This window comes from Cervus elaphus, chromosome 24 (assembly GCF_910594005.1).
Source record: "Cervus elaphus chromosome 24, mCerEla1.1, whole genome shotgun sequence".
NCBI lineage: Eukaryota > Metazoa > Chordata > Mammalia > Artiodactyla > Cervidae > Cervus > Cervus elaphus.
Window position 1 is genome coordinate 27,627,072 of NC_057838.1, and position 24,307 is coordinate 27,651,378.

Below are 24,307 nucleotides of genomic sequence, written 5' to 3' on the forward strand. Positions count from 1 at the left end.
TGGCAGGGGACTTTGCCACCTTTCTATTTTTTTTTTAAATTTGCACAATCAGGTTTTTGTTTGTTTGTTTGTTTTCTGTAGTATAGAAAAGTTATTTTCACTTTTTTTCCTTTTTTCTCTGCTCTTCTGAGTAAGTTTTTCTGTGTTATTGCAGTAAGATACATTTGTAGAAAACATACAAGGACTGAGAAGTTACGTAATTTTTGTTTTTCTAGAACAGAAGTAAACATTGGGCCGTTAAGGTTCAAATGTAATCCCATAATCTTAAAATGAAGGCTTTTGAATGTCCGTATTAAAATTGAAGGGCTTTCAGATATTTTTACTGGTTGCAGGAAATATTGTGTGTCTAAACTTTACTATGGGTGTTTCATATAGAAAGTGAAACTAAATAGAAGGAAAAAAATTTTTTTTGGAGCTATTGAGCAGCTCAGGTTCTAAGCATTGGTATAAATAAGGCTTAGTTGCTTCTCTGAAGCAGGTTTTCTGAGCCTAAGAATTCATTACACTGCCCAGGAAAAAGGTGCACTTTCCACATGGTTAGAATTTTAGGAATAAAAAACGTAGATGAGGAACTCTAAAGAATTGATTTTACTGCATGCCAGCTGTTTGCTTAACCACCAAAATTTAGAGTTTCTAGCCAAAATGCTGTTATGAGAAAACTGATTATTCAGAATATAGATACTTCCTAGTGTGTGTGTGTGTGTGTATGCAAGTCTATTCTTAGAGCAATTTAGGTGGAAGAGTTGAGTTGTTTGTAGCAGTTTTGAAGGTAAACTAAACTTCTGATCATTTATTCATGGAGCCTTTGTCTACTTTGGGGGCCCTGGGTTAGAGGGTGGCAATAGAAAAGTGAATAAAAATGAGTTCCTGTCTTTCAGGCTATTGTGAATTATGTTTACACTGAGGTAAACAATGACAGTAGGATCAAATACTGTGATGAGGCATAGGCAAAACCCCTGGGCAATTTGACTGGGGAATGCCTCACAGAGAAGGCGATGGTTGAACCAGTCCTGGACAAGGTAGAGTTTCCAGGCAGAGAAAAGGGGAAAGGGCTCCAAGGGTTTAGGGAGGTTGAAAAGACAAGGTCAGATGGTGGAGAAATAATTTAGATCCAAGTGGGTGAAAGGAAGCTGAGGAGGTAGAGACTGTGCAGCTGTTTTTGTTTTTTTAAGGCTGTGGAAAGGAAGGGGGCAGAGAAGGGCAGTAGGTTTGGGGTTGAAGGGGATTTTGGTATTTTGCTTTAGTTTGGAAGTGGCCAGTATAAAACCTCTCAGATTGAATGACCTCATGAGTGAGCGCTGGAAATGCGTTGTCTGGTCTGGATAATCTGGAGCTGTGTTATTCTCACTGCAGATCATTTCCTCATCTTGTTTTCCTGTGTATCTGCTTTGGGTTGAGGCCTTCCATCCCGTGGGGAACCATTTCTTGCTGGTGGAAGGGGAGGAACCTGACTAAAGAGGATTCCTGCTCTACCTTCCCTGAATGTTTATTTCTCTGCCGTTACTTCCAGAGCCTCCTGAGATTCTACTTTGGCACCTGCAGCGTTTGGCCTCTGCTCAGGTAGGCTCTTTGCTGACCAGGCAGGCCTCTCTCCCCCTCCTTCCTGGTTGTGTCTGTTCCCCAGACTGCTGCCCTGTGACCACAGCAGCGACTTCAGAGTTGGAGGGCACTGGCTGCCCATGCACCATGTTTTCAGTTCTCGAGTGTCTCCAGGCTCAAAGCAAGATTGGGAGGAGGGGTGTCCATCTGAATGTCCCAGCACATAAGCCCTCAACTACATGTTGGCCTGAAATGTGATGGGAGTTATGAAATCAGTGCTCCAGAAATGCAGGTTACAGGACATGTAACTGGTCAAATCATAGCCTCACTGGCCTCAGTTTCTCATGCAGTTACCTGTCTCAAACCCAGAAGACTGTCAGCTCCTTGGAGGCAGAGATGCCTCTTCTTTGATTGCTGTATCCCCAGACCAAGTGTTATGCCTCATACGTAGTCGGTGTACCCAAGAAATGTCCTGGTGAAGAAATGTGAAAGATCTGAACTGTAGTTTGCTACCCATTAATGGACACCATACCCATTTTATCCCAAGGGGTTGGATAGAAATGGCTTCTCATTTATAGAATCCCAGAGCTAGAGGCAGATCTTCCACTCTAGAAAAGATGCTCAGGAGATGTTTGTTGCCGTCCTGTATTCCTGGTGTGAGTCAGTTCCCCACCTGCTACCAGTCTCCACTAGAGTCATTTCAGATTCCTGTCTGTGCTTTGCCCCCTGTGCATTGAGCTTCTGGATTCTACTTCCCAAGCGCGTCTCCTCTGTTACATCCTCCTCATCACTGCCCAGACTCAGGCTGCCCTTGTTTTTAAGTCTTTCATCACTTTTCTGGAAACATTTTTCACTAGTCTCCTCACCTGTGTTCAGGCTCTAGTCTTCCCCTTCCAATGTGATCTTCACTTTGCTGCCAGAGTGGTTTGCTCAGCTGTCATCTCTGATTGCCATTCCCCTGCTCAGGATTCTTCCTTGGCTTCTTGGTGCCAGCTTTCATTTGTTCATTTAATAAAGTGTATCTATATATTTCAGGCAGATGCTATACTCGGCGGGCCCAGGGATGCAGAGCTGAATAAAGCAGACATGTGTGTTACGCGGCCTGAATTTATCATGTAGTCTAGTGGGGGATACAGATTATTAATCACATAATCACACAAATAATTATATAACCACAACTGTGACACAGGCCGTGATGGAAGAGGGCATAGTGCTGTGAGAGTGCCCAGGAGCTGGTGTGCAGGCGGATGGGAGGGGAGGGAGAGGCGCTGGTCTGGGTGGTGGCCTCTGTGCTGGCCCTGAGGCATGGCAGAGGCCGGCCAGATGTGGGCAGCATCCACTCACGCGCAGGGACACAAGGACCTTCGGGTGTCCGGTCCTTCCCCGCCGATCTCTCACCTTGTCTCACACCCTGGGCTCCGTGTGGGTTACTGTCCCAGTCACGCTAAGGCCGCTTTTCCCCCTCAGCCAATCTCAGTTCTTAACTTAAACAGAATAATGTCTCTGAGATGCCTCCTGTGAACTCCCAAAGGCAGATTTAGGGGAAAGAACACCTCTTCCAGCCTTCCAGTGAGAGGTGTAAACAGCGTAGGGCAGTGGCCTTCCTGTTATATCCAGTGCAGGCCTTGAGGGGTAGTGTTCTGGGCCAGTGAAGGGTGAGGCTGAGGATGTCACAGTAAGATGGGGAACTTAGTATACAGCTCCTCTCAGATGTCAGACTCTCTGAAAGGGAAGCCAGTTGTGAAAAGCTGGGGGAAAAAATCTGGGTGATTTTAATCCCACTGACACATTGCTAATGTGTATTATCGCCTTTTGCTTTCATGATTGTCCCAGGTGGTGCTTATCTTTGTGTTATAGACAAAGACATGCCTGTTGACAGAAGTGGAATATCTCCTTGGGCCCCAAGTCCTGTGGTACTCTTTTATGCTATGATGCTGCTCCTCATGTTTGCTGAGTAAATGAATTTTGATAATTTTTAATGTGCACCTCTGTGGTTTAGACGAGAAAATTTGGCTCTGCGGCACTTTGAAATGTGACGCTTAGGTTGCTGTCCCAGCTCTTCTCTGATGTTCCCTCCCCTTCTGTGTACAGACTTATCTCTTAGGTCATTATATTGTCTTCATATTGCATAGATAGGGGAAAATGTTTAAATAGTATATCTAACTGGGTTTAATATTTAGACACATTGGTTCTTTTGTGTTAAGGAGAGTATATTTTAGGTAATGTAGGTTTCACTCAGATGGTGTAAGGTATGTAGGTAAAGTTCATTTTAGATCTAGGACACTAGACTAACAAATATTCATTGGACAAGTTATGAAGCTTAGAGTGTGCCATATTTATGGGTCTCTTAAGTAGTCCAAATATTGCACAGTAATTTTTTTAATAGTAGACAAAAGTTAAGCGATTGAATTTAAGAGTTAAGCTTTGTGTTCTATCTCATTTTCTGCAGGTTAAACAATTCTCTCTTATTGGTATAAAGCATTATGAGTACTACAGAAGACGTGTAGAATGACAATAGTCAATCTAGTGTTTCAAGACATGATCTGATCCTTTGTTCTCCTCTTTTATGAGTATTTGCTAATCCTCTTGTGAAGGAAGATGCTTTGTTAGAAACAATTGGAGAGAATGTAATTTGCAAAGTACATTAAAATTGTAGTTTGGGTAAGGATAAATTTTTTAAAGCAGAAAATAAAACCTTCTTAAATTGTACTTAAATGATTTGCTTGGTGTTGACTGTTCTGTGCCATTGGGGAGAAATCTTGCCATAACAAAATTGTATACAAACTGTAAAGGTGAAGTTTTTTCCAAGGTGCCAAGGTGCACTTTTAGATGACCAGTAATTCTCAGTCTGTCTTTTGAATGGTTATTTGCCTGTTGTTTCCTTTCTCAAACTGTAGTTCTAAACATTTCAAAAAGTTCTTAATGGAATTGTTTGTTAATAATGTTTATTAGGTGAGTCCTTGGTGGCACTCTTGTTAGTTGATGGCTGGGTCAGAATTGGAGGAAAAACACAATTGTCAGAATAGATTTATTTTAGTGCTGTTGTTTTCCTGGGAGTTCGAAAGATCCAGATCAAAGTGGGGAGGCATTGTATTATTGCACGAAAAAATACAGGACTCAGGAGTCAACTCAGGCAGCTCTTAGCTGGACGTAGGACTGGGACATAGAAAGACTTTATCCTGTTTGATCGTCCTCTCTTATATAAAATGGGTATGGTACTTCCATCACATTCCTGATGGTAAGGAATAAATTGTAGAACAAATGTAAAGAATTCAGTGCATACATAGATTCCCAGTAGTTAATTTGTTCTTTTTTTTTTTTTTAATTGTTTACTCTTTTTGAAACCTGCATTTAAACAAAAGTAAACTTCTCAAATGGGCAGTTGTGGCAGTGAAAGATATTTTTAAAACTTGAAATGAGACAATGAAAAGAAATGTTAACTGTGGTTTTGCTGTAAGACTCATTTCTATATAAACCTGTAAACCTGTTTAGTTATAAGTTAGTAGGTTTTTAGGAAAGTAGTATGGGTAATAATGAGAGAATCCAGTAAGTCAAGACAAAAATTGGTATTTTATGGAATCTTAAGGTGAACACTCAACTTTTATAATTGGTTTAAATTTTCTAATGACCTTATTCTTCTGTTGCTTTCATGTTTAAACCTAGAGTTTTCCTTTCTTTTGAGGCCTCACATCAGCTCTGTGATGTGAAGCTGCTTCTGTGCATTTTTAACTCTTTGATGACACTTGAATTAATCTAAAGTACAATTCGAAGATAATGTGGTGAATTTAGTTTAGCAAGTTTTCCATTGATGTTGAGAGACTGAGAGTTCATCACAGTTCCCTAAATGGTGAACCACTAGGTAGTTTTCGGGATCAGCCTTCCTCACCCTGTTACATTTATCATCTCACTTTGCCCACCGGCCTGACTTCACCCCACACGGCCATGTGTACCCTGCTGTCCGTTTCTCCTATTTCCAGAAAGGGTGTCCCACTGCTCCTAGTGAGGGCTGAGGCCTGATCTGTGGGCTGCCCCGTCCTTGGGGGTCCTGGCTTTAGTATCCTTTGCCCTTCCTTTGACGTAACTTGCCCCGGTTTTCTTAGTCCCTCAGTCGTGGCCAGCTCTTTGCAGGCCCAGGGACTGCAGCACCCAGGCTTCGCTGTCCATCACTGCCTCCCTCCGTTTGCTCAGACTCGTGTCTGTTGAGATGGTGGTGCTATCCAGCCATCTCGGATAATTATCTTTTTGTATGTAGATAACTTATTTGTAAGATTCTAAAGGACTGGGGGACTGTATTGTCCCCCATAATTCATCCCCCACAATTAGGGCTGAAATATTTGCTAATAAAAAATTAGACTCAGTGTTCCTGTTCCTTCCTTAGCCTGAAGGAATTGCATACTTTGTCCCTCAAAGGAGGCAGAATATTTCATTGAGTATGTGTGTTTATTAAGATTATATAAATATACATATATTTCAGGGAAATTGGTTTATTTCTTTGGTGTCAATTGAAAAGTAAGTTGAATGAATAATTATGTACAGAAATTCAAAATTTTAGTAACTTCTGTCTTTCCTAGATTATAAAGGCAGCACATATTCACTGCTAAAAATTTGAAAAGAACAGAAAAGCATAAAGAGAAAAAAATCTGTAATTTTAACATTTTTTTTAAGTATATATGCAGGCAGATTATATGTTTTAAAAAAATTTGGGATTCCCAAGCCATGAAATTTAGTGTGTGAATTTTTTTACTTAACATTTTGTTGTGACAATTTCCCATGAGATTGAATAGATTCAAAATATAGCAGCATAGTCTTGTGTTAGCATGCTGGTTCCTTATTGTAGACCATTTGGTTATTTCTGATCTTTTTTTTTTCACATATAAATGTCCCTGAACATTGTGACTAAATATTTGTCTATTTCTTTAAGCCATAAATCTATTAGTAAGATTATTAAATGAAGGATATTAACAATTTTAAGGCTTTTAATACAGGTATTGCCAAATTGCTTTTCAGAAAAGTAATCTGTGGTGCCAGCAATATGAGAAAATTCCCATATGCTTCTGCCTTTTAAGTCAAAGTCAGACATTAGGTGTTGATATTTTTGTTCATGGATTAGTTTTTCTTTTTTTCTTTTCCACATTTTTTTTGATCACTTTTTCATGACCATCTTTGTCACAGTATCAGCAGGGGGTATCAAAAAGATGATATGGAGTTAAAATGAATTTTGACAGTTATTAATAAAAGCTCTGGAAGAGAGATTTAGATTAAGATTTTAAATTCTCCGTAGATTCCACCTTACATTCTGTTTTCCTGGCAAAGGAGCAATTGTGGGTTGGCTTTATTTATTTTGGAGTAATTTCTACACACCAACTTGTGCTTAAATCATTATTTATTATGTGGACACTTTATACCAGAGCTGTCACCATACTAAATTTTAAAGACTCATTTACCCTCAGGTAGAAATGGTGACATGCCTAGCATTTTTCACCACTTTAATGAGAGGCAGTTCTGTGGAAGAATTTGAACTTACTACCTGTGCTGCTGGTCTAGGTTTTGTGGCTTGGATGTTAACCTTTTTCTCTGTACAAATACTAAGTGCTACTTTCCATCAGTCAGTTAATAGATTGTCTGACTCCTCCTTTCATTCAGATCCCTGGAATATAGCTTGTTATATTTAGAGGAAATAAAGATTTCTTAAACCAGCACTTTAAGGGATAGGATCTGCGTTGGCAACCCAGTCGCTGCCTTGAGAGACTCGAGCAGACTTTTCAGCCCGGCGTGCTGGTTACCTCAGGTGGCCCCGAGTCCGTTAAAATTCACTGCCTGGAAGAAAATTTTGAGGACATACTTTAGTAAACAGTGACTCTGCCTTCCCTTGGCAAATGCTTTATTAGACATTTGGAGGTACGTTTTTGCCTATTGGGCCATTTCTCATAATAAATGATTGACTGAAACCTTCTAATTTGCAGTTTCTGTCTTGATTCCATCCAGTGGCTCTAGACTGATGCTGATACCCACATAGTAATATTCAGCCATTCCAGTGAAGAATTCTGGATTCTTCCATAACTTGGGACCTATTGACTTGTTTGTGATGGTTTCTTCTTCTTTTTTCTTTTTTTGGCCATGCTATGAGACATGTGGGTTCTTAGTTCCCCGAGCAGAGATTGAACCCAGGCCCGCTGCATTGGAAGTGTCAGATCCTAACCACTGGATGACCCTGGTTGTTTCATCCTTGCCTTATAGCCTATGTTAATAATGCCCAGGAGGAGTACCAGTCCAAAAATGTGGAGTACTGTTTACTTTGGATGAAGAGAACAGCAATGGTGACTGCAGCTGGGATTGCATTTGTTTTTTTTGTTTGTTTGTTTGACTTGGAGGTTACTGATATTCCTGGAGGATTGAGTCTGTTGCCTTCTTTTCAGCCTATACTGTTTTTGTTGTAGGTATCTTCGAAATTTTAGCAGTGAGATCAGGGCAGCAATTTTCGTGAAACGTGCATTAGTTCCTCTACTTGAGTTGACTTTTCTCTAAATGTAGGTTTAGTCTGACATTTCCCATGAGTAAGAGTTACAGTTTTCATATTTTTTCTGTTTGTGAAAGATACCAGATAATTTCCATGTTTAAGAAGCTTAAATACAGTTTTAGCATAGTTGTATAAAAACTCATCTTTTAGCTGTCTATATTGGAGGGAGAGCACTGGCACAGATCATTTTTTGAGGCATGTAAATTGTTTGTAAGGTTTTTCTGTGTTTGAATACTAGTGGTCTGGTTTAAAAGGGAAATGTATAATATCCCAAAGTGTAGAGAGGCTCTGGAGAGGCTTAATTTTTGCATATGGCCTTTTTTTGTGTGACCTGCTTTCTCATGCCATGGCTTGGCAATGATTACCCACACGGGGCCACCTTCGTTCAGCGTGCTGTTCCTTGCCTCTTCTGGGGAGAGGTGTGAGTTGGAGACCTGAGTTTGGTATACAGACCACACTCCAGTGGTAAAGGTGTCAGTGAAAAGCTCGAAATGAGTTTTGACAAGAATAACAGGGTGCATTCCAAATTGACAGTAGGTTTAACAGAGGCTGGTTTTACAACTGTTTTCAGCAGCTTGCAAAATGTGTGTAGGGCCACCCACACTTCCTTCCTCTTCTCCAGCCACACCCGCACACTTCAGTTGCTTCTGCTGTCTTTAGTAAACTGGGAGAACATCAATGTATTCTTGCAGCATACACCAGTACGTGTTTCTCAAACATGAATTTACATATTACAAACACCCTGGACTGGATGGTCTGTTTCATTTAGGTCCAGCTGCGTCATATCCATGTATGAGCATATGCTATCATAAGTAAGAAGACTGCTTTAGAATGGCCTAATTTAGTGCTTTTGCTGTTTTAAAAGATGTCATAGTAGTTAATGTAGTCATTAAAAATAGTGATTCAGAAGAACATAGTGCATGGAAAATGTTCATCCTGTAGTAGACGAAAAAGTAGTCCTGTGACTTCATATACAATATCTTAGCTTTGTACAGAAGCCCAGATGTAAAGAATATAAACTGAAACCTGAAGAGAGGGTATCCTGGATGAGATTATAGACGTTTTTGGTTATCTATGGTGCTTTTCTGTATTTTCCAGATTTTCTAAGATGAACTTGTTTTGTGGAAATACTTAGAAAATGGTCACAACTTCCCCCCATCCCCAATGTGTATATATATATATATGTGTGTGTGTTACCCCATTTTGTGTCTGGCATGTAGTATACATAGAAAATAGTTTGGAAGGGCATGTCCAAAATGTTAACAGAGATTATCCCAGAGGGTAGAATAATGGATGATTTTTTTTTAAAACTTCCCTCTTTTATATTGCCAATATATATGTTCTGATTATACTTTTTCTTACACTGCATAGATGGTTCTTTCATAATGAAACAAAAATACTGAAAGGAAAGTAATTGGTCAATTGAAAAAAGCAGAATACAAGATATAAAGTTATATACAAAATGATCACACCTAGGGTTTGGGGGAGGATGGATACATGCATGAGTATGGCTGAGTCCCTTCTCTGTTCACTGGAAACTATCACAATATTGTTAATTGGCTGTATTCCCAATACAGAATAAAAAGTTTAAAGAAAAAAGCAATTAGTTAGATTTTTGTGGGATGCTTTAATGAAAAATTATCAGACTTTGCTACCCAACTAGAGATTATAGAGATTATAGACCCAACTAGACCCAACTGCAGCCCGCCAGGCTCCTCTGTCCATGGAATTCTCCAGGCAAGAGTACTGGAGTGGGTTACCATTTCCTTCTTCAGGGGATCTTCCCGACCCAGGGATCGAACCTGGGTCTCCTGCACTGCAGGCAGATTCTTTACCTTCTGAGCCACTAAGGAGTTCTCTGAAAACAGAAGAGATGGTAGCTCAGTAAATTCAGTCTCTTGAAGTGGAGTGGAAGACTGAAAGAGTTTCTGCCTGGGTGGAGGAGATTACTATCATCATAACCGTGGTAGTGGTGGTGTTAGCTAGTGTTTATGGACTGCTTCCTCTGTGCCAGGCTTTATTTTAAGCACCACCTTTATTAACTGATTTAATTCAGCACGATCTGGGCCATGCTCTTGCTACTGGTGTTTTCTAATGAGGAGACTGACCATACAGAGAGGTCAGGTTTTCCTCAGATCCAGTGGCTAGTGGCTGGTAAGCTGGCATTCAGATCCAGTCATTAGCCTTAACAGAACCAGCCCTCAGCCAAGCTGGACCATCACACTGCCTTGCCTGACTGTGGATGAAACCGTCTGTTGGAGAGAGAAGCAGGTGTGGGTAATGGAGGGAGCTATTATATCTCACTTGGAGCTGAAGGAGCAGGTCGGCATCCCAGAGCTCACCTGTCTCTAGACGTGGGCCTGTGCCCATGACTTTGCTTGGCTCACAGTCTGTGAGCAACTGTCTCCATTGCTCTTCATCCCCTCATTCCCAGCAGTAGACTTGTTTTCACAGCCCCCTTTCCTTCTTCCTCCTTTCTCTTTCCTACTTCCCCCAGCCTCTCACGTGCTCTTTTCCCCAGACTCACACGAGCCTGAGCTTAAGGATTAGCTGGACTCACCTGTAGTGTGTTGTGTGAAGTGCCTTGGCCTCGTTTGGATATTTAGAACTTGAAGTTATTAATGTGATATTCCAGTGTTGAGGAAAGGCCTGCAAGGCTGCCTTAGTCCCCTCCCTGGCCACGGACTTCGGTATCAGTGGTCCTCTCACGGTCTCTTTGTTCGTGGAGTCTCTTCTTTACTCTCAGCTGGAAAGCCTCTAGTGCAGAGCTGTTGTGTGTGTCCCCCAGTGCTCGTGTTGATTTCTGCTGGCCTGCTAGAGGATGGGGTGTTGGAGAGGTTGCCCTCCTCGGCTATTGGAGTGGGTATTTCGTGAGCCAGAGAGGCTCCTGTTGGGCTTTGAAGCCTGGCTGAGCAGCTTGGAGCCGCAGGCTGCTGCTTGTGGGGCAGGTGGAGCCTCCTGGTGCCCACCCCGCAGACCCTGGTGAGGGTTCATTGCGTTGTGGATTCATGCTCATTACCCAGGAGGCATTTCAAAAACAGTGACTTTACTCTTCATTATTATAATTCCCTCCTCCTTCAAATGGGATAATCCTTTTACTCTGCCTACCTGGACCAATCTCCATGTATCTGTTCACTGTGAAATCAGTCAGTTCAGTTCAGTCGCTGAGTTGTGTCTGATTCTGTGTGATCCCATGGACTGTAGCTCGCCAGGCCTCCCTGCCCATCGCCAACTGTCAGAGTACTCAAACTCATGTCCATTGAGTCAGTGATGCCATCCAACCACCTCATCCTCTGTCGGCCCCTCTCTTCCCGCCTTCAGTCTTTCCCAGCATCAGTGTCTTTTCACTGTGAAATACCTGTTGCCTAAAGATTCCTTGAACGGCCTGTAATTGACAAACGGGAGAAAAATAATGGAAGACTGGGTCACTGAAAACAAATTCGCCATTTTTATTTGTCTGGGTCCACTCTGAGGGTTTATATTTTAACTTTCAGCAAAAGTTAAATAGAACTAAACTAATATCTTTGTATTTTCTTTTAGGAAAAAGAAGCAACTAACAAAACACAGTATTAACAAGGATTACTCCACGTGCAGTTTGCAGGGTATGTCTTGGAGCTGGCACAGTCGCCTTTACTTTACATAAGCCACACCTTAACATTCTCCATTGGTGTTCAGAATGATTTTTAGGCATTGCAAGATCCTCAGATATCAAAAAATGATTTAATTATTCCCTATGTTAAGTTGCTCAGTTGTGTCTGACTCTTTGGGACCACATGGACTGTAGCCCGCCAGGCTCCACTGTCCATGGGGATTCTCCAGGCAGGAATATTGGAGTGGGTTGCCGTTTGCTCCTCCAAGGATCTTCCCTACCCAGGGAGTGAACCTGGGTTTCCTGTGTTGCAGGTAGTTTCTTTACCGTCTGAGCCACCAGGGAAGCCTAATTATTTCCTGTAGTAACTCAAAATACACTTGATAGTATGATTAAACAGTATTTTTAAAGGTGTTCAATAACAAGGATATTTTTCCTCTGAACTTTCACTGATTTGTAACTTCCTGTTTTTTAGGTTTATAATTGTAGTTTGAAAGACACTGAAATTCACTCAGTCGTGTCCGACTCTTTGCAACCCCGTGGATCATCCATGGAATTTTCCAGGCCAGAATACTAGAGTGGGTAGCCTTTCCCTTCTCCAGGGGATCTTCCTAACCCTGCAGGAGACCTGGGTTCCATCCCTGGGTTGGGAAGATCCCCTGGAGAAGAGATAGGCTACCCACTCCAGTGTTCTGAACTAGAGAATTCCATGGACTGTATAGTCCCTGGGGTCGCAAAGAGTCAGACATGACTGAGCGACTTTCATTTCACTTCACTTTTAGGCAATGAAAAAGGGATATGTGTATCCAGAGAAGTACCCAAAAAGTGAATTCTTTGATAGTGAAAGCAATTAATCATTTACTACAGGATTGCTTGTCATTAAGAAGATACCCTATGAGATTTTTCCCCATGAACTTGCTAGTAGATTAAAAATTATTTCATTGTGCCCTTTTGCTAACCCAGTTTTGGAAAGATAAATGACAATGTGAATAGTGATTATCTGTGGGTGTCTGAGACCCTAAAAAAAGACCCCCCATATCTGTATATTCCTTTGTAATACATAACTCTTTAAAAAGTAATTAAAATGTAAACCAACTGAAATTTGTTTATAAAGCCTTGATTTCTGTGCCGCTTTCCAGGAATACATCTAAAGTGATAGATGAAAAAGTAAATGTTACATAACTTGGGGGCAGCCTGAAGAAGCTTTTTTTTGAAAGCTAAAGTTGCATTTGTAAGCTTGTGCAATAGAAGCATAAACTCAGGTAGAATTTTAAGAGTTACTACTGCCCTTATAATTAATCAAAGTTAAAGATTTAAAGGTAGTTTTCTGCCCCATGGAGTTAGCTTAGAGTTTTTGTTTTTGGAAATTAAATATACTTAAATAAATTTTTTGGGGGGGAACTACTGTTCAAATAAAGCAAGATCTTTCCTCTTGGATTTTCCTGTTATCAATAAAATGAGCAGCTCAGATGACAAGGATAATACACGAAACAGAAGAAATTTGCTTTTTCTCCAAAGAGAAAGCCACATAAGCCGTATCTTAACAGTGCAGATTTCTCATTTTTAAAAGTCTCAATAGAAATAGGATTTTGTTTCTGAAATTAATTTGCAGAAAAAGTGTAGAACAGTGGTTAAAAGAACAGGCTTTGGTGAATCTCAGCTCTTTAACATATTGGCCTTATAGCCTAGGCCAAGTTACTCACTGTTTTTGTGCCTCAAAATGAGACTAGTAATCCTATCTCTGAGGGCAATTTTCAATTAAATGAAGCACTCAGAATTACTTTGAGGGTAATTTACAATTACAGAGAAGTTTGAGGTGGCCCCAGATATGTGATTCAGATCATTTTATTTATTTATTTCTTGATTCAGATCATTTTAGCCTGCATGGGAGAATGACTGTGAGAATTTTTTTTTAACTTCCCGATATTATTATCGTAAAAATAATATTGTTTAGAATGGTCATATGTTTATAAGAGGTCTTCGCTTTGAAATAAGAATTTGGTTTGAATCTTAGCTTCAGCACTTATCTGAAACACAGTGCTTTCTTGGCTATAAAATGGGAATAATAGTGACCTCTTAGGATTGTTAAGATCCAATGACACAATCTAATTTGATTCATTTTTTGCAAATATATATAGTGGGTTTTCAGTAAATGTTAACTGTTAGTTTTTCTTCTGTTCTTTTAAGCAAAAATGAGATTTAAAGGTATTTAATGCTAGTGCTTAAAAAAAAACTTTTATGTACATACAGTTTAGGTTGTTGGGATATTTTCATATAAGTAGAGTAACTGCTCTAAGTACTGTTAATAAAAAGTTACTGAAAATGTGAAGTTGCATATGGAAGCATTAGAAAAGGCTTCACTGCACGGATTAATGTGCACTGATAGGAAAGATCTAGTCTTAGGAGATGGCTGTATTTTTCATGGGATTTTGTTATTCTATTTAATTTTGGTAAAAAAAAATAATAGTGGGAGTTTGTGAGATTTAAAATGTCTTAATTTGTATAATTATATACATTTAAAAATTTTTCTGAGTCAGGATCATTTATAAGAACCTATTTCTGTATTTTAAGGTTTATACTATGTAGGTTAAGAATTTTAAACTCCATATAAAATGAGGTTTTTAAAGCCAAATAATCTTTAACATGTAAATAGTTTAAATGCATGCTTGTGTGTTCTTGAAATGTACGCACATCGTGGTAGGTTTTGTTTGAGAGTTGGAAAGCCATAATAGAGACAAACACAAAGAATAAGTACCTGTCAGTCAGCAAATATTAAAACATCTAATGTGTACCAGATACTGGTCTAGGTACTAGTGATGCAAGAGCAAAAAATTTACTTGTAAATATTTTGAAAAAAGTTGCATTTCAAAATGTGAAAAAATTTTGATTACTTGTTCTATATAAAACACTGTTCTTGGCATTAGCAGAGGGTGGAAATAAAACATGGAACCATAGAGTCCTCAAGAACCTTGAGGTCTCAGGATAGAGATGGTGTGTACTGAAACCTATAAGATTAAGGCCACCTGGGATGGAGGTGTCCTCATGGTGCTTTGGAGATACAGGGGAGGGAAGGTAGATGAAAATACCCCAGAAAACTAAACTGTACTCTTCTGGGAAAGTCACAAGTCTACTGAAGGGATTTTATATTAAATAGTGCTAATTTTGGAATAGCAGGAAGAAGTTGTTGGTTTCTGTCCAAGTGTATATTTATTGTGTTTTCCTTTTCTAGTCAGTCCCAGGCTTCTTTTTTAAGACGCTAATTGAAATTACTTTTGGAAAATATTCTTTAAATGCTTTTTAAAAGCGTATCAAACTTGCCAGTTTTCTTGTGACATCACCCAAAAATTGTTTCAACAGATTAACTTTGTATCAGTTTGCAAAATAAAATGGCACTTAAGTGATCAAGCTTTATAATGTAAACCCTAAATCTGTAAATAGGTAATTATAAATGCCCCTGACTGATTTACTGATTTTATGTTTCAATATATTTATTTCAAGCTTCTTATAAAACAAAATTTTCAAAAAAATGAAGCTATAAAAGGATAAGTCACAGAAAACTTAATTTTATTTCTCTTATTTTGTAGATGTCCATGACGATATTGAAAATGAATTCCTTATTTTCACCAGATATATGAGAAGATCCATTTTAAACAGTCTAAATATTTTTTCTACGTTGGGCCAGCATGGCAGGATTCAAGCGAGGGTATGATGGGAAGATTGCTGGATTATATGATCTGGATAAAACCTTGGGTCGAGGTCATTTTGCAGTGGTTAAACTTGCCAGGCATGTCTTTACAGGTGAAAAAGTGGCAGTAAAAGTTATTGACAAGACAAAATTGGACACACTAGCCACTGGTCATCTTTTCCAAGAAGTGAGATGCATGAAACTAGTGCAACATCCCAACATCGTACGCCTTTATGAAGTGATTGACACCCAGACCAAACTTTATCTTATCCTAGAACTTGGGGATGGAGGAGACATGTTCGATTACATAATGAAGCATGAGGAGGGACTTAATGAAGACTTGGCCAAGAAGTACTTTGCTCAGATAGTTCACGCCATATCTTATTGCCATAAACTCCATGTGGTTCACAGAGACTTAAAACCTGAGAATGTGGTCTTCTTTGAAAAACAAGGTCTTGTAAAGTTGACAGACTTTGGTTTCAGCAACAAATTTCAACCAGGGAAGAAGCTCACTACAAGCTGTGGATCTCTTGCATATTCGGCCCCAGAAATTCTGCTTGGTGATGAGTATGATGCACCCGCAGTAGGTAGGTACCTTTCAGTATTTGCTGTCTTGAATTCTACTGGCTGAAGTGTAGTTGGTCAAATCAGTTGTTGTTTATGGGAAAATAATTTCTAAGAGAATTTCTTTTAAATGGATCTTAGTAAACAATTGGGTTTCATGACTGCCATGTTTCCCTAAAGCTGAGTTTATTTTACCTTATAGATAGCTAATGTCTAAAGTATATTTGTTAGCACAAAAGAAAACGAGTAAGTTACCTTTTAAGATAACCTCTCATCGGCCTGTTTTTTTTTTTTAGGGTCTGAGTGCTTTTCCTATCTTTTTAGATACTTCTAGTTATTTCCTTCCTGTGAATACAGTCATGAGACCCATGTTAGAAAGGTACTGTGAATATTACAGTGTGTAGCGTGAAGAATTCTGGCATTGGGATCATTTATTGTGACCTTGAACAGTGTACTTGACCTCTGCTTCATTCCTCATCCATAGAATGGAATTAGATACAGGTATTGAATGTTACCTTGTTTACTTTTCACAGTGACTCCTGTGGTGGTTACTGTCTGTTTTCCTATATAAGATAGAAAGTTGATGACAGAGTGCCTACTGTGTGGTGAATTCCGAAATAGTTGTAGTTCTTGTCATTCCACCAGCCTGCTCCCTTCACTCCAGCACTTTTCACGCTCTCACTGGTCATGAGTTACTTAGTTGTGACAGAAGTGTTTATTGCTTTTCAGCTTGTGTCAGTTTTGTCCCCTTGGAATTATATTTGTTGTGAAGGTCATTTAGGAATTTATTTTCAGTTTTTAAGGATTTGTTAACCTGAGGGTGTGGTCAGCTTTTAAAATTTTGGGTTTAATCTTAGAAAAATAATATTACATGCATATGATATCAAACTTCATAGATAATGAGGCTTTCATTTGCATTCTGATCATTTAAAATGCAGGTTATAGAAGATTAAAGATACACATTGAAGAGTGCTGATCTTATGCTGAATACTCTGTACACCAAGGCACTGTTTTTCATGGTAAACTATGTGTTCTGGAAAAGAAAGGGTTAATAAATGGTTTCTACCCACTACGGATGACCAGGCTTCACTGAAGTCTTTCATTAGAATACTTGAGGCAGACAGTTTTTGATCAGTGGAGACTCTAATCTGAAAATGGAGGCAAGAATATGCAGATGAAGAAACATCACTGTGTCAGTGTGAAAGGATATTCAGCCTCACTAATAATCAGGGAAAGGCAAATTAAAACTTTTCATATTGAGCAAAGCTAAAGGCAGACAAAACCAAGTGTGGAGAAGGCTATAGAACATGAAGAACTCTTGTACTTTGTAGATGACAGTTTGTCAATATCTAGTAAAGCTAAGTAGACATCCTGAGACCCAGTGGTTCTGCTTCCTGTGTGTGCCCCATAGAGAAGCTCTCATATGTGCTGGAGATTTTCAGAGAATGTTTTTAGCAGTATTGACTGTTCATCAACAGGAGAATAAATTGTTCATTATTCATATGGTGAAACTATAGCTTAGTGAAAATTAATTATGTCAGCATGGCTGGAGTTTCACAAACTTGTTTAAGTGAGAAAATGAATAAAGAGTACATATAGTATTAGAACATTTATAGGAAAGTTTAAAATATACAAAGCAGTATGATACATTGTTTAGGGCTGCAGTACATGCTGAGAAGTATGAAGAACTGTGAGATCAAGGTCGTTAACTTCTGAGGTGCAGGCCTGTCTACAGGGTTTCAACTGTATTGGTGATGCTTATTTCCAAAGTTGGGCAGTGAATGCACAGGTGTTCATTGTAATGTTCATTTTTCCCTCCTCTTAAATATTGCATCATACAACTTTAAATACGTTTTTAAAAACAAGAAGAAAATTGTCTGAAAGGATAATCACCAGTCTGATAAATGGTTAACTTAGGTTGGTAAAGTGGAATTGGGTAGAGTTCATTTTCATTATTTGTATTTATTTCCATACATTTTGGGTAATTGTGTGATTGAAATTACTGTAGAATTGCTTTAAAAAGCAAATGGAAAGTTACATTTCTGTTAATGTAGTATTAGTTTATTATGCCAAAATCAGTCACTGATTTTTCACAGATATTTTAGCAAAATTAGTTGGGGATAAAGATTAGAATCTGTCACTTAATTATCAGATATTGTTAAGTAAAACAACTTTGGTTCAATTTTATAATTAAGTTTTTTAGGAGTGCACTGGTCCTCAACATTGAAAATTAGTTCAGAAATTGCATTTTATTATATTCAAAGATTCAAATTTGATTTTATTCAGCTGTACTTTTTTCTGTATCATTACTTTTTCTTTCACTTTTTATTAATTCTTTCTAGGACCTTCGAGTTTCCCTTCTGACTTCTTTTTTAGTGTCTTGAATTGAAAGCTTTTTTCCTTTATTGTCCTCATTTCTAATGAATACATCTGAGGCTGCGCTGTCTTCTCCCACAGTCTCTGGTAACACCCCAGGAATTTCACTCTGCAGTCGTTGTTGTTCATCGCTCAACTGGACTGCTTTGTTTATTGTTGAGATTTTTTGTTTTTTAAAAATTCAGAATGGATACGTTTATTTTTCCTTTTAGCTATTTGGTTTTAACTTCTAATTTTAGTACATTACAGTCAAATATGCCTGATTGGTTTCTGCTTTGGGGAGTATTTTTAGATTTTCCGTGTGGTTTAGTACATAGTAATTTTTGGTTATGCTTCCCTGTGTGAAAAAAATATTTATATTTTTGGTACATAGAGTTTTTATACATAATTAAGATTGTTAATTATGTATTTTGTTCCTTTGTGTCATGTTTTTATTCTTATCTGTTATTTTTGAGAGAATTATGCTAGTCCCCTACTCAAATCTGTCAATTTTGTATTTTAATCAGTTTCTGCTTGTACATGTTATTTTCATGCTGTTAGGTATATAAAAGTCTATATAATTTATTTTACATGATGGGCTATCACTTTTAGCAGTATGAAACTATACTTATTTGCTTATTGCTTTAAATCCCATTTGTCATTTTGTTTCAGGTTTTTCTTAAACAATATATAATTTAAGGTATCCATAATCCATAAGACTTTTTATAGGTGAATTTGGTTCATTCATATTTGTTTTTTACTGGAATATTTCAACTTATTTGTGCTATTTTGTATTTTTCATTTGCCTTATTATTTTGTCATTACCTTTTGCCATATTTTGTTGGAGTATTCAAGTTTTCTTTGCTCCTCCTCTAGTGGTTTGCAAGACATGCAATCTGTTTCTCTGTATTAGTGTCTACTCTTAATGTCTAGAGTTAATATTTGTATCAGTCCTTCTACCATACAAAAGACTATAGTTTGCTTTCACTTTCCTTTATTTGCTTTTATTTATTTTATTAAAAATTTTTAATTTTGAACTTAATTTTACTAATTTTTTGGTTTACCACTGATTTGTCACCTTTCTATCTTAGATTACTTTTGTTTTGTTTTTAATTCTTTAGAGAAGATTTGTGAAAAGTTTCCCCAGTCTTTGTCTGAAAGTATCATCACATTTGAATGGTACTTCTGCTGGGTATGGAAGTACATATTGAGAATTGTTTTCTTTCCAACTTTAAAGATACTTTCCAGTCATCTTTTGCTTCAGATGCTGCGGGGGCAAAGGCTCGTGTGAGATTAATTTTATTTTCATTGTTGGGCTATACTTTTCATTTACTCTTTGGTGCATAGTTTCACTTCTAGAAATGCTGTATTAAGTGGTTTTTCTTGGGTGTTAGTTCTGTTAGATGCACTTGGTTCATGTCCCATGCTGCTCATGTTCGCTTGGTGCTTGGAGATTGTTGGTTCTGTGCTTAACTTTTTATTTTTTTTGGAGATTCTCTAGTAGTCTGCAAATACAATGTCTGAGTAACCTCCGGTTGATGCGGGGGAGGAGCAGAGGGTGGCCTGGTATCCAGTCTTAGTATTTGACAGACTGTCAGTACACCTCTGCCCCTGTGCCCACGGTCATTACCCCCACCTGGAACAAATACCTGCTTGTTCATGCTCAGTGAGTTACAGAGTGAGAGAACTGGATTCATTCTTTTTAAAATTTTTTTTGTGGATTCGTTCTTGTAGTGATTGTCTTAAGTGCAAGTCTTTCCTGTTTCCAGACTGTCTCCTGGAAAGGACCAACACAGATGCTTCTATCAGCTGGTTCTTTTAGTCTGATCCTGTGTGCCATCTACCTTTGCTGTCATATCTAGAGGTTTGTGGGGAGAAAGAGAGTTGGATCATAATCAGCGAGCTGTTGATTCCAGTTGCCTCTGTTGGCTTTCAAGAATGTGTACTAAGTTGACTTCAGCGAGGTAGAAGGGGAAAGGGAAAAAATGGGATTATTCAGGCAAGAATACTGGAGTGGGTGGACATTTCCTCCTCCAGGGGATCTTCCCGACCCAGAGATCGAATCTGCTTCTCCTGCATTGGCAGGGGGGTTCTTTACCACTGAGCCACCAGGAGAAGACTTTACTCTGCTTTAAAAAGCAAAACTATACTTTATGGGTTTCTTCAAATACAGAAACTCTAAAATGAAAAAATACTGTTTCTCAGATCATGCAAGGAACTTTTCAGTTGTTATAAAACCCTGACATTGTTTATATCTTTTTACTTCACTGAATTTTTTAAGTTTAGCTTTCAAGTTAACATGAACTAGATTTGGTATCGAAAACTTTATCATCTCACTTGAGATTCAGAGGCTTCCAGGGAGGTTACAGTTTTGGAACTGAAACCCCCTATATTAGATGCTTCCTAGTTTATAGACAGTTTCAAGGATGAAATATTAGGTCTCTTCATTAGTTTATTATTTGCTAAATTAATACGCAGGAGAAATCATTGAAAGCTAAATTATGTAAAATGTGGCACCGTGTTAATACAGTGCAAAGGGTTGGACTTAGAAGTCCGTGTGTATGAACTTTTGGGGATGTAAACAGAAAATCTATACACTGTCCACAATTTGCAGTTCAGTATTTAATAGAGATTATTCATTTCTGGAGTTATAAGAAGTGTCCTCATGCATATGAGTATGCAGAAAACTAGAGTTCTTTTTATAAATCTGTGTTTTGTCCCACATTAAAATATTACTCTCAGTAAACTAAGAATAGAGGGGAACTTTCTCAACTTCATAAAGAACATCTTCAAAAAATCTACAGCTAACATACTTAATGATGAATGACTGAATGCTTTCATCTGTAGCTTTCCAAGTTTGGAAACAAGACAAAGATTTTCACTTACCACACTTATTGGGTGTAGTACTAAAAGGCGTACAGAGTGGAAAGGAAGAAGTAAAACCACCTCAATCTGCAGATGACATGATTTTCTGCATTGAAAATCCCGAGATGTGTATTTACAGAAAAATTCCTAGGAACGAAAAGTGAATTCAGCAGGATCACAGGATACAAGATCAACACACAAAAACCAATTGCATTTCTCTCTATATTAACAAACATCTGGAGCCTGAAATTAAAAACAATAATATTTACAATCCTGTGAAAGAAAATGTATCTAAGAAAACACATATAACATAGTAATTTATGCTGAAAACTGCTAATGAAGGAAATTTTAAAAGACTTAAATGAATGGAGAGATGGATCATTTTCATGAATTGGAAAACCAGGTAGTACAGATGGCACTTCTTACCAATTGATCCATGGGTTTAATCCAGTTCTGCCACAAGTCCTGCAGAGTTTTTGAGGACGTAGACCTCATTATTCTAAAGCTTGTGTGGAAAGGCCACGGACCTAAAATAACTAAAACAGTTATGAGAAAGAAGAGCTGGAGAGGAATCGCTATTACACCACTCTGGAAAATAGTTCGACAGTTTCTTATAAAACTAAATATATACTTCCCATACAACTCTGCAGTTGCACTCCTGGGAGTTATTTTCACATGAAAATCTGTATGTGGTTGTTCATAGGAACTTTATTTGTAATAGCCCCAAACTGGAAAGAGGCCACATGTCTTTCAGTGGGTGAAAGTGTGGTGCATACTTGCCCTGAAATGCTATGCAACAATAAAAAGGAACAAACAATTCATATAACAGCCTGAATGGATCTTAAGAAAATTACACTGAGTGAAAAAAATGCCAATCTCAAAAATTTACATACCGCATAATTCCCATTTATATAACTCTTGAACTAAAATTATAGAGGTGGAGAACAGACTGGCAGTTGGCAGGCTGGAGATGACAGTGAGTGATGTGGTTATACAGGGATAGCATGAAGGAGCCTTGTGATGGAGCACTTCTGTATCTGGGGTCACTAAATGGATCTGTACTTGGGATGAAATTGCACGGACGCCGCACACACAAGTGCATGTAAAACGGGGCGATCCGAGTAAGCTCTGTGGAGTACGTCAGTCAGTCTCCTAGTCGTGGTGCCGTGCTGCAGTTCAGTAAGCTGTTGCCGCGGGGAAGGTTGGGTGAAGGGTACATGGGACCTCTCTCTGCTTTTTTTTGTGGGGGGAAGCAACTCTTGTGATTTCAAAATAAAAAGTTAAAAAATACTTAACTATTCTTTGCCTAAAATGAAAGTGAAGTCGCTTAGTTGTGTCCAGCTCTTTGCAGCGCTGTGGACTGTAGCCCACCAGGCTCCTCCGTCCATGGGATTTTCCAGGCAAGAGTACTGGAGTGGGTTGCCATTTCCTTTTCCAGGGGATCTTCCCCACCCAGGGATCGAACCCAGGTCTCCTGCATTGCAGGCAGACACTTTACCACCTGAGCCATCAGGGAAGGCAAGCATTTCAGTGTCGATGTTCCTGAGCTGTTGTGTAGGGGTTGTTTTTACTTTATTTTTAACAATAATGCCTGATTATGGTCTGAGAGTGAAGGTCACCATGGAAGAAGCACACTGCATTTTTTCATTGCTAACAAATTATTTTTATATTGTATTTTTAAAAATAAAACCAATTGTAAAACCAGATAATCAGCCAAAAATTATCCTGTATCCATTGAGGTCAGAGCATTTAAGCTTCACCATGTTGAAAATATGTATTTGCAATTATCTTGGAGAAGTGGTTCTTAGGTTTTTCTGACTCAGTGATGCCTTACCATCCGATGAAGTCTATGGACACATCTTAGAATTGTGTCCTTTTTAATTATTATTTTGTTTGTCCTGACATACTGCATGTGAAGAACATCTCGAAATCCAGTGTGAATTTAAAAATGACTGTCTGGTCTCCCTGAAAAGGATTACCTTGTTTTGTCAAAAAGTAGATCAGTAAAACATAAATTCAGACATTCTTGACTGTTAATTTATATGCTAATTGTATCTTTATAATATTTGGGAAATCTTGGTGTATTCAAGCCCAGAGCTATAGTTAAGCTGGTGGCCACATATCATGTGCTTGCAGCAGTCATTCCTCAGTCTGTTCTAGTCCTGTGATAAAATATCTCTACATGCTCTTAACCATGAAAGAGTCAGAGGGCTTAGGAAACGGGAGCCACCAAAAGACCTGTGCTTCTAGCATTATATGTATAAAAACATTTAAATATTCTCTCTGACATTTTTTAAAGGATTCCTCCTTCCCATACAGATAGTGCAACCTAACCTAAACTTTGTGACAGAACTTTGAAATAATCCAAAAAGATGTAAACAGATGAGAAATTTTTTCATAGGTTTACATCGGCCTGCCATTATAGCTTATACCGTGAACTGATGGTGCCTTGCTTTTATTTCAGACTTGTTACAGAAAAGCTGTTTATGTACTTGCTAAAAGTCCCTGCCAGGCTGCACGAAATTTGGGTACAGTTTCATTTTTCTCAGTTGTCACTTATTAGAGACAGATGTCTTTGTAATGTTTCAGTATTTTCCAACTTGAACCTTTTCTTCCCAGTCAGAATCTGGCTAAATTTTATATTATTTATTCTTATCCTATTTGTCATTTGAACATCAGGTCTCGATGAGTATAGATTGGAAGACCTTAGGTGTGTGTCAGAGTTTTAGGCCCAAAACTCTGGAATTTGGGATTACGTATTTTTAAGGGATGAGTTATGCCTCTTCTTTGTGTAGGTAAGGAAGTTTGGTCCTTTTTAAAGTAGCACCGTGTTTTACTCTAAAAAAGGGACATAGAACCTACTTGTGTAAGTGCGCCCAGCATGAACTGCCCTGGACTCTGGGGCTCAGGCCTAGTCACACGGGTAGCGTTTGTTTGCCGAGAAGTGAAAAACACATCCATAGAAATGTGGCACACGCCTTCCACAGCCCAGCTATGAAACACAGGGTCACATGCTCTGAAAGGTATCTTTTTCAAAGTATAGTGCCATCACTTGTCGTATAAAACCAAAAGAAAAAATGAAAATCCTTCCTTAAACTTTCTGAAATTTCACATGCCTAGGAGAAATGAAAATTATTTCAGAAATCACAATTAAAAATTGATCTGTCACAAACCCTTTGTAAGTAAAAGCACT

General features: G+C 38.5%; 1 protein-coding gene across 7 annotated transcripts in view; it reads left to right on the plus strand.

Moving 5' to 3' along the window:
* The window catches only part of SNRK (SNF related kinase), a 66,416-nt gene that overhangs the window by 1,748 nt on the left and 40,361 nt on the right, over window positions 1-24,307 (plus strand). For 3 of the 7 annotated variants that reach the window (XM_043885551.1, XM_043885554.1, XM_043885555.1), the window contains 2 exons: window positions 11,597-11,658; window positions 15,230-15,917. In XM_043885551.1, coding sequence (XP_043741486.1) covers window positions 15,329-15,917 — 589 coding nt within the window. In that variant the 5' untranslated portion in view covers window positions 11,597-11,658; window positions 15,230-15,328. Of the gene's footprint in view, window positions 1-1,510; window positions 1,561-11,596; window positions 11,659-15,229; window positions 15,918-24,307 lie in introns of all 7 variants that reach the window. The other 4 variants (XM_043885549.1, XM_043885552.1, XM_043885556.1 and 1 more) reach the window with 3 other exon arrangements.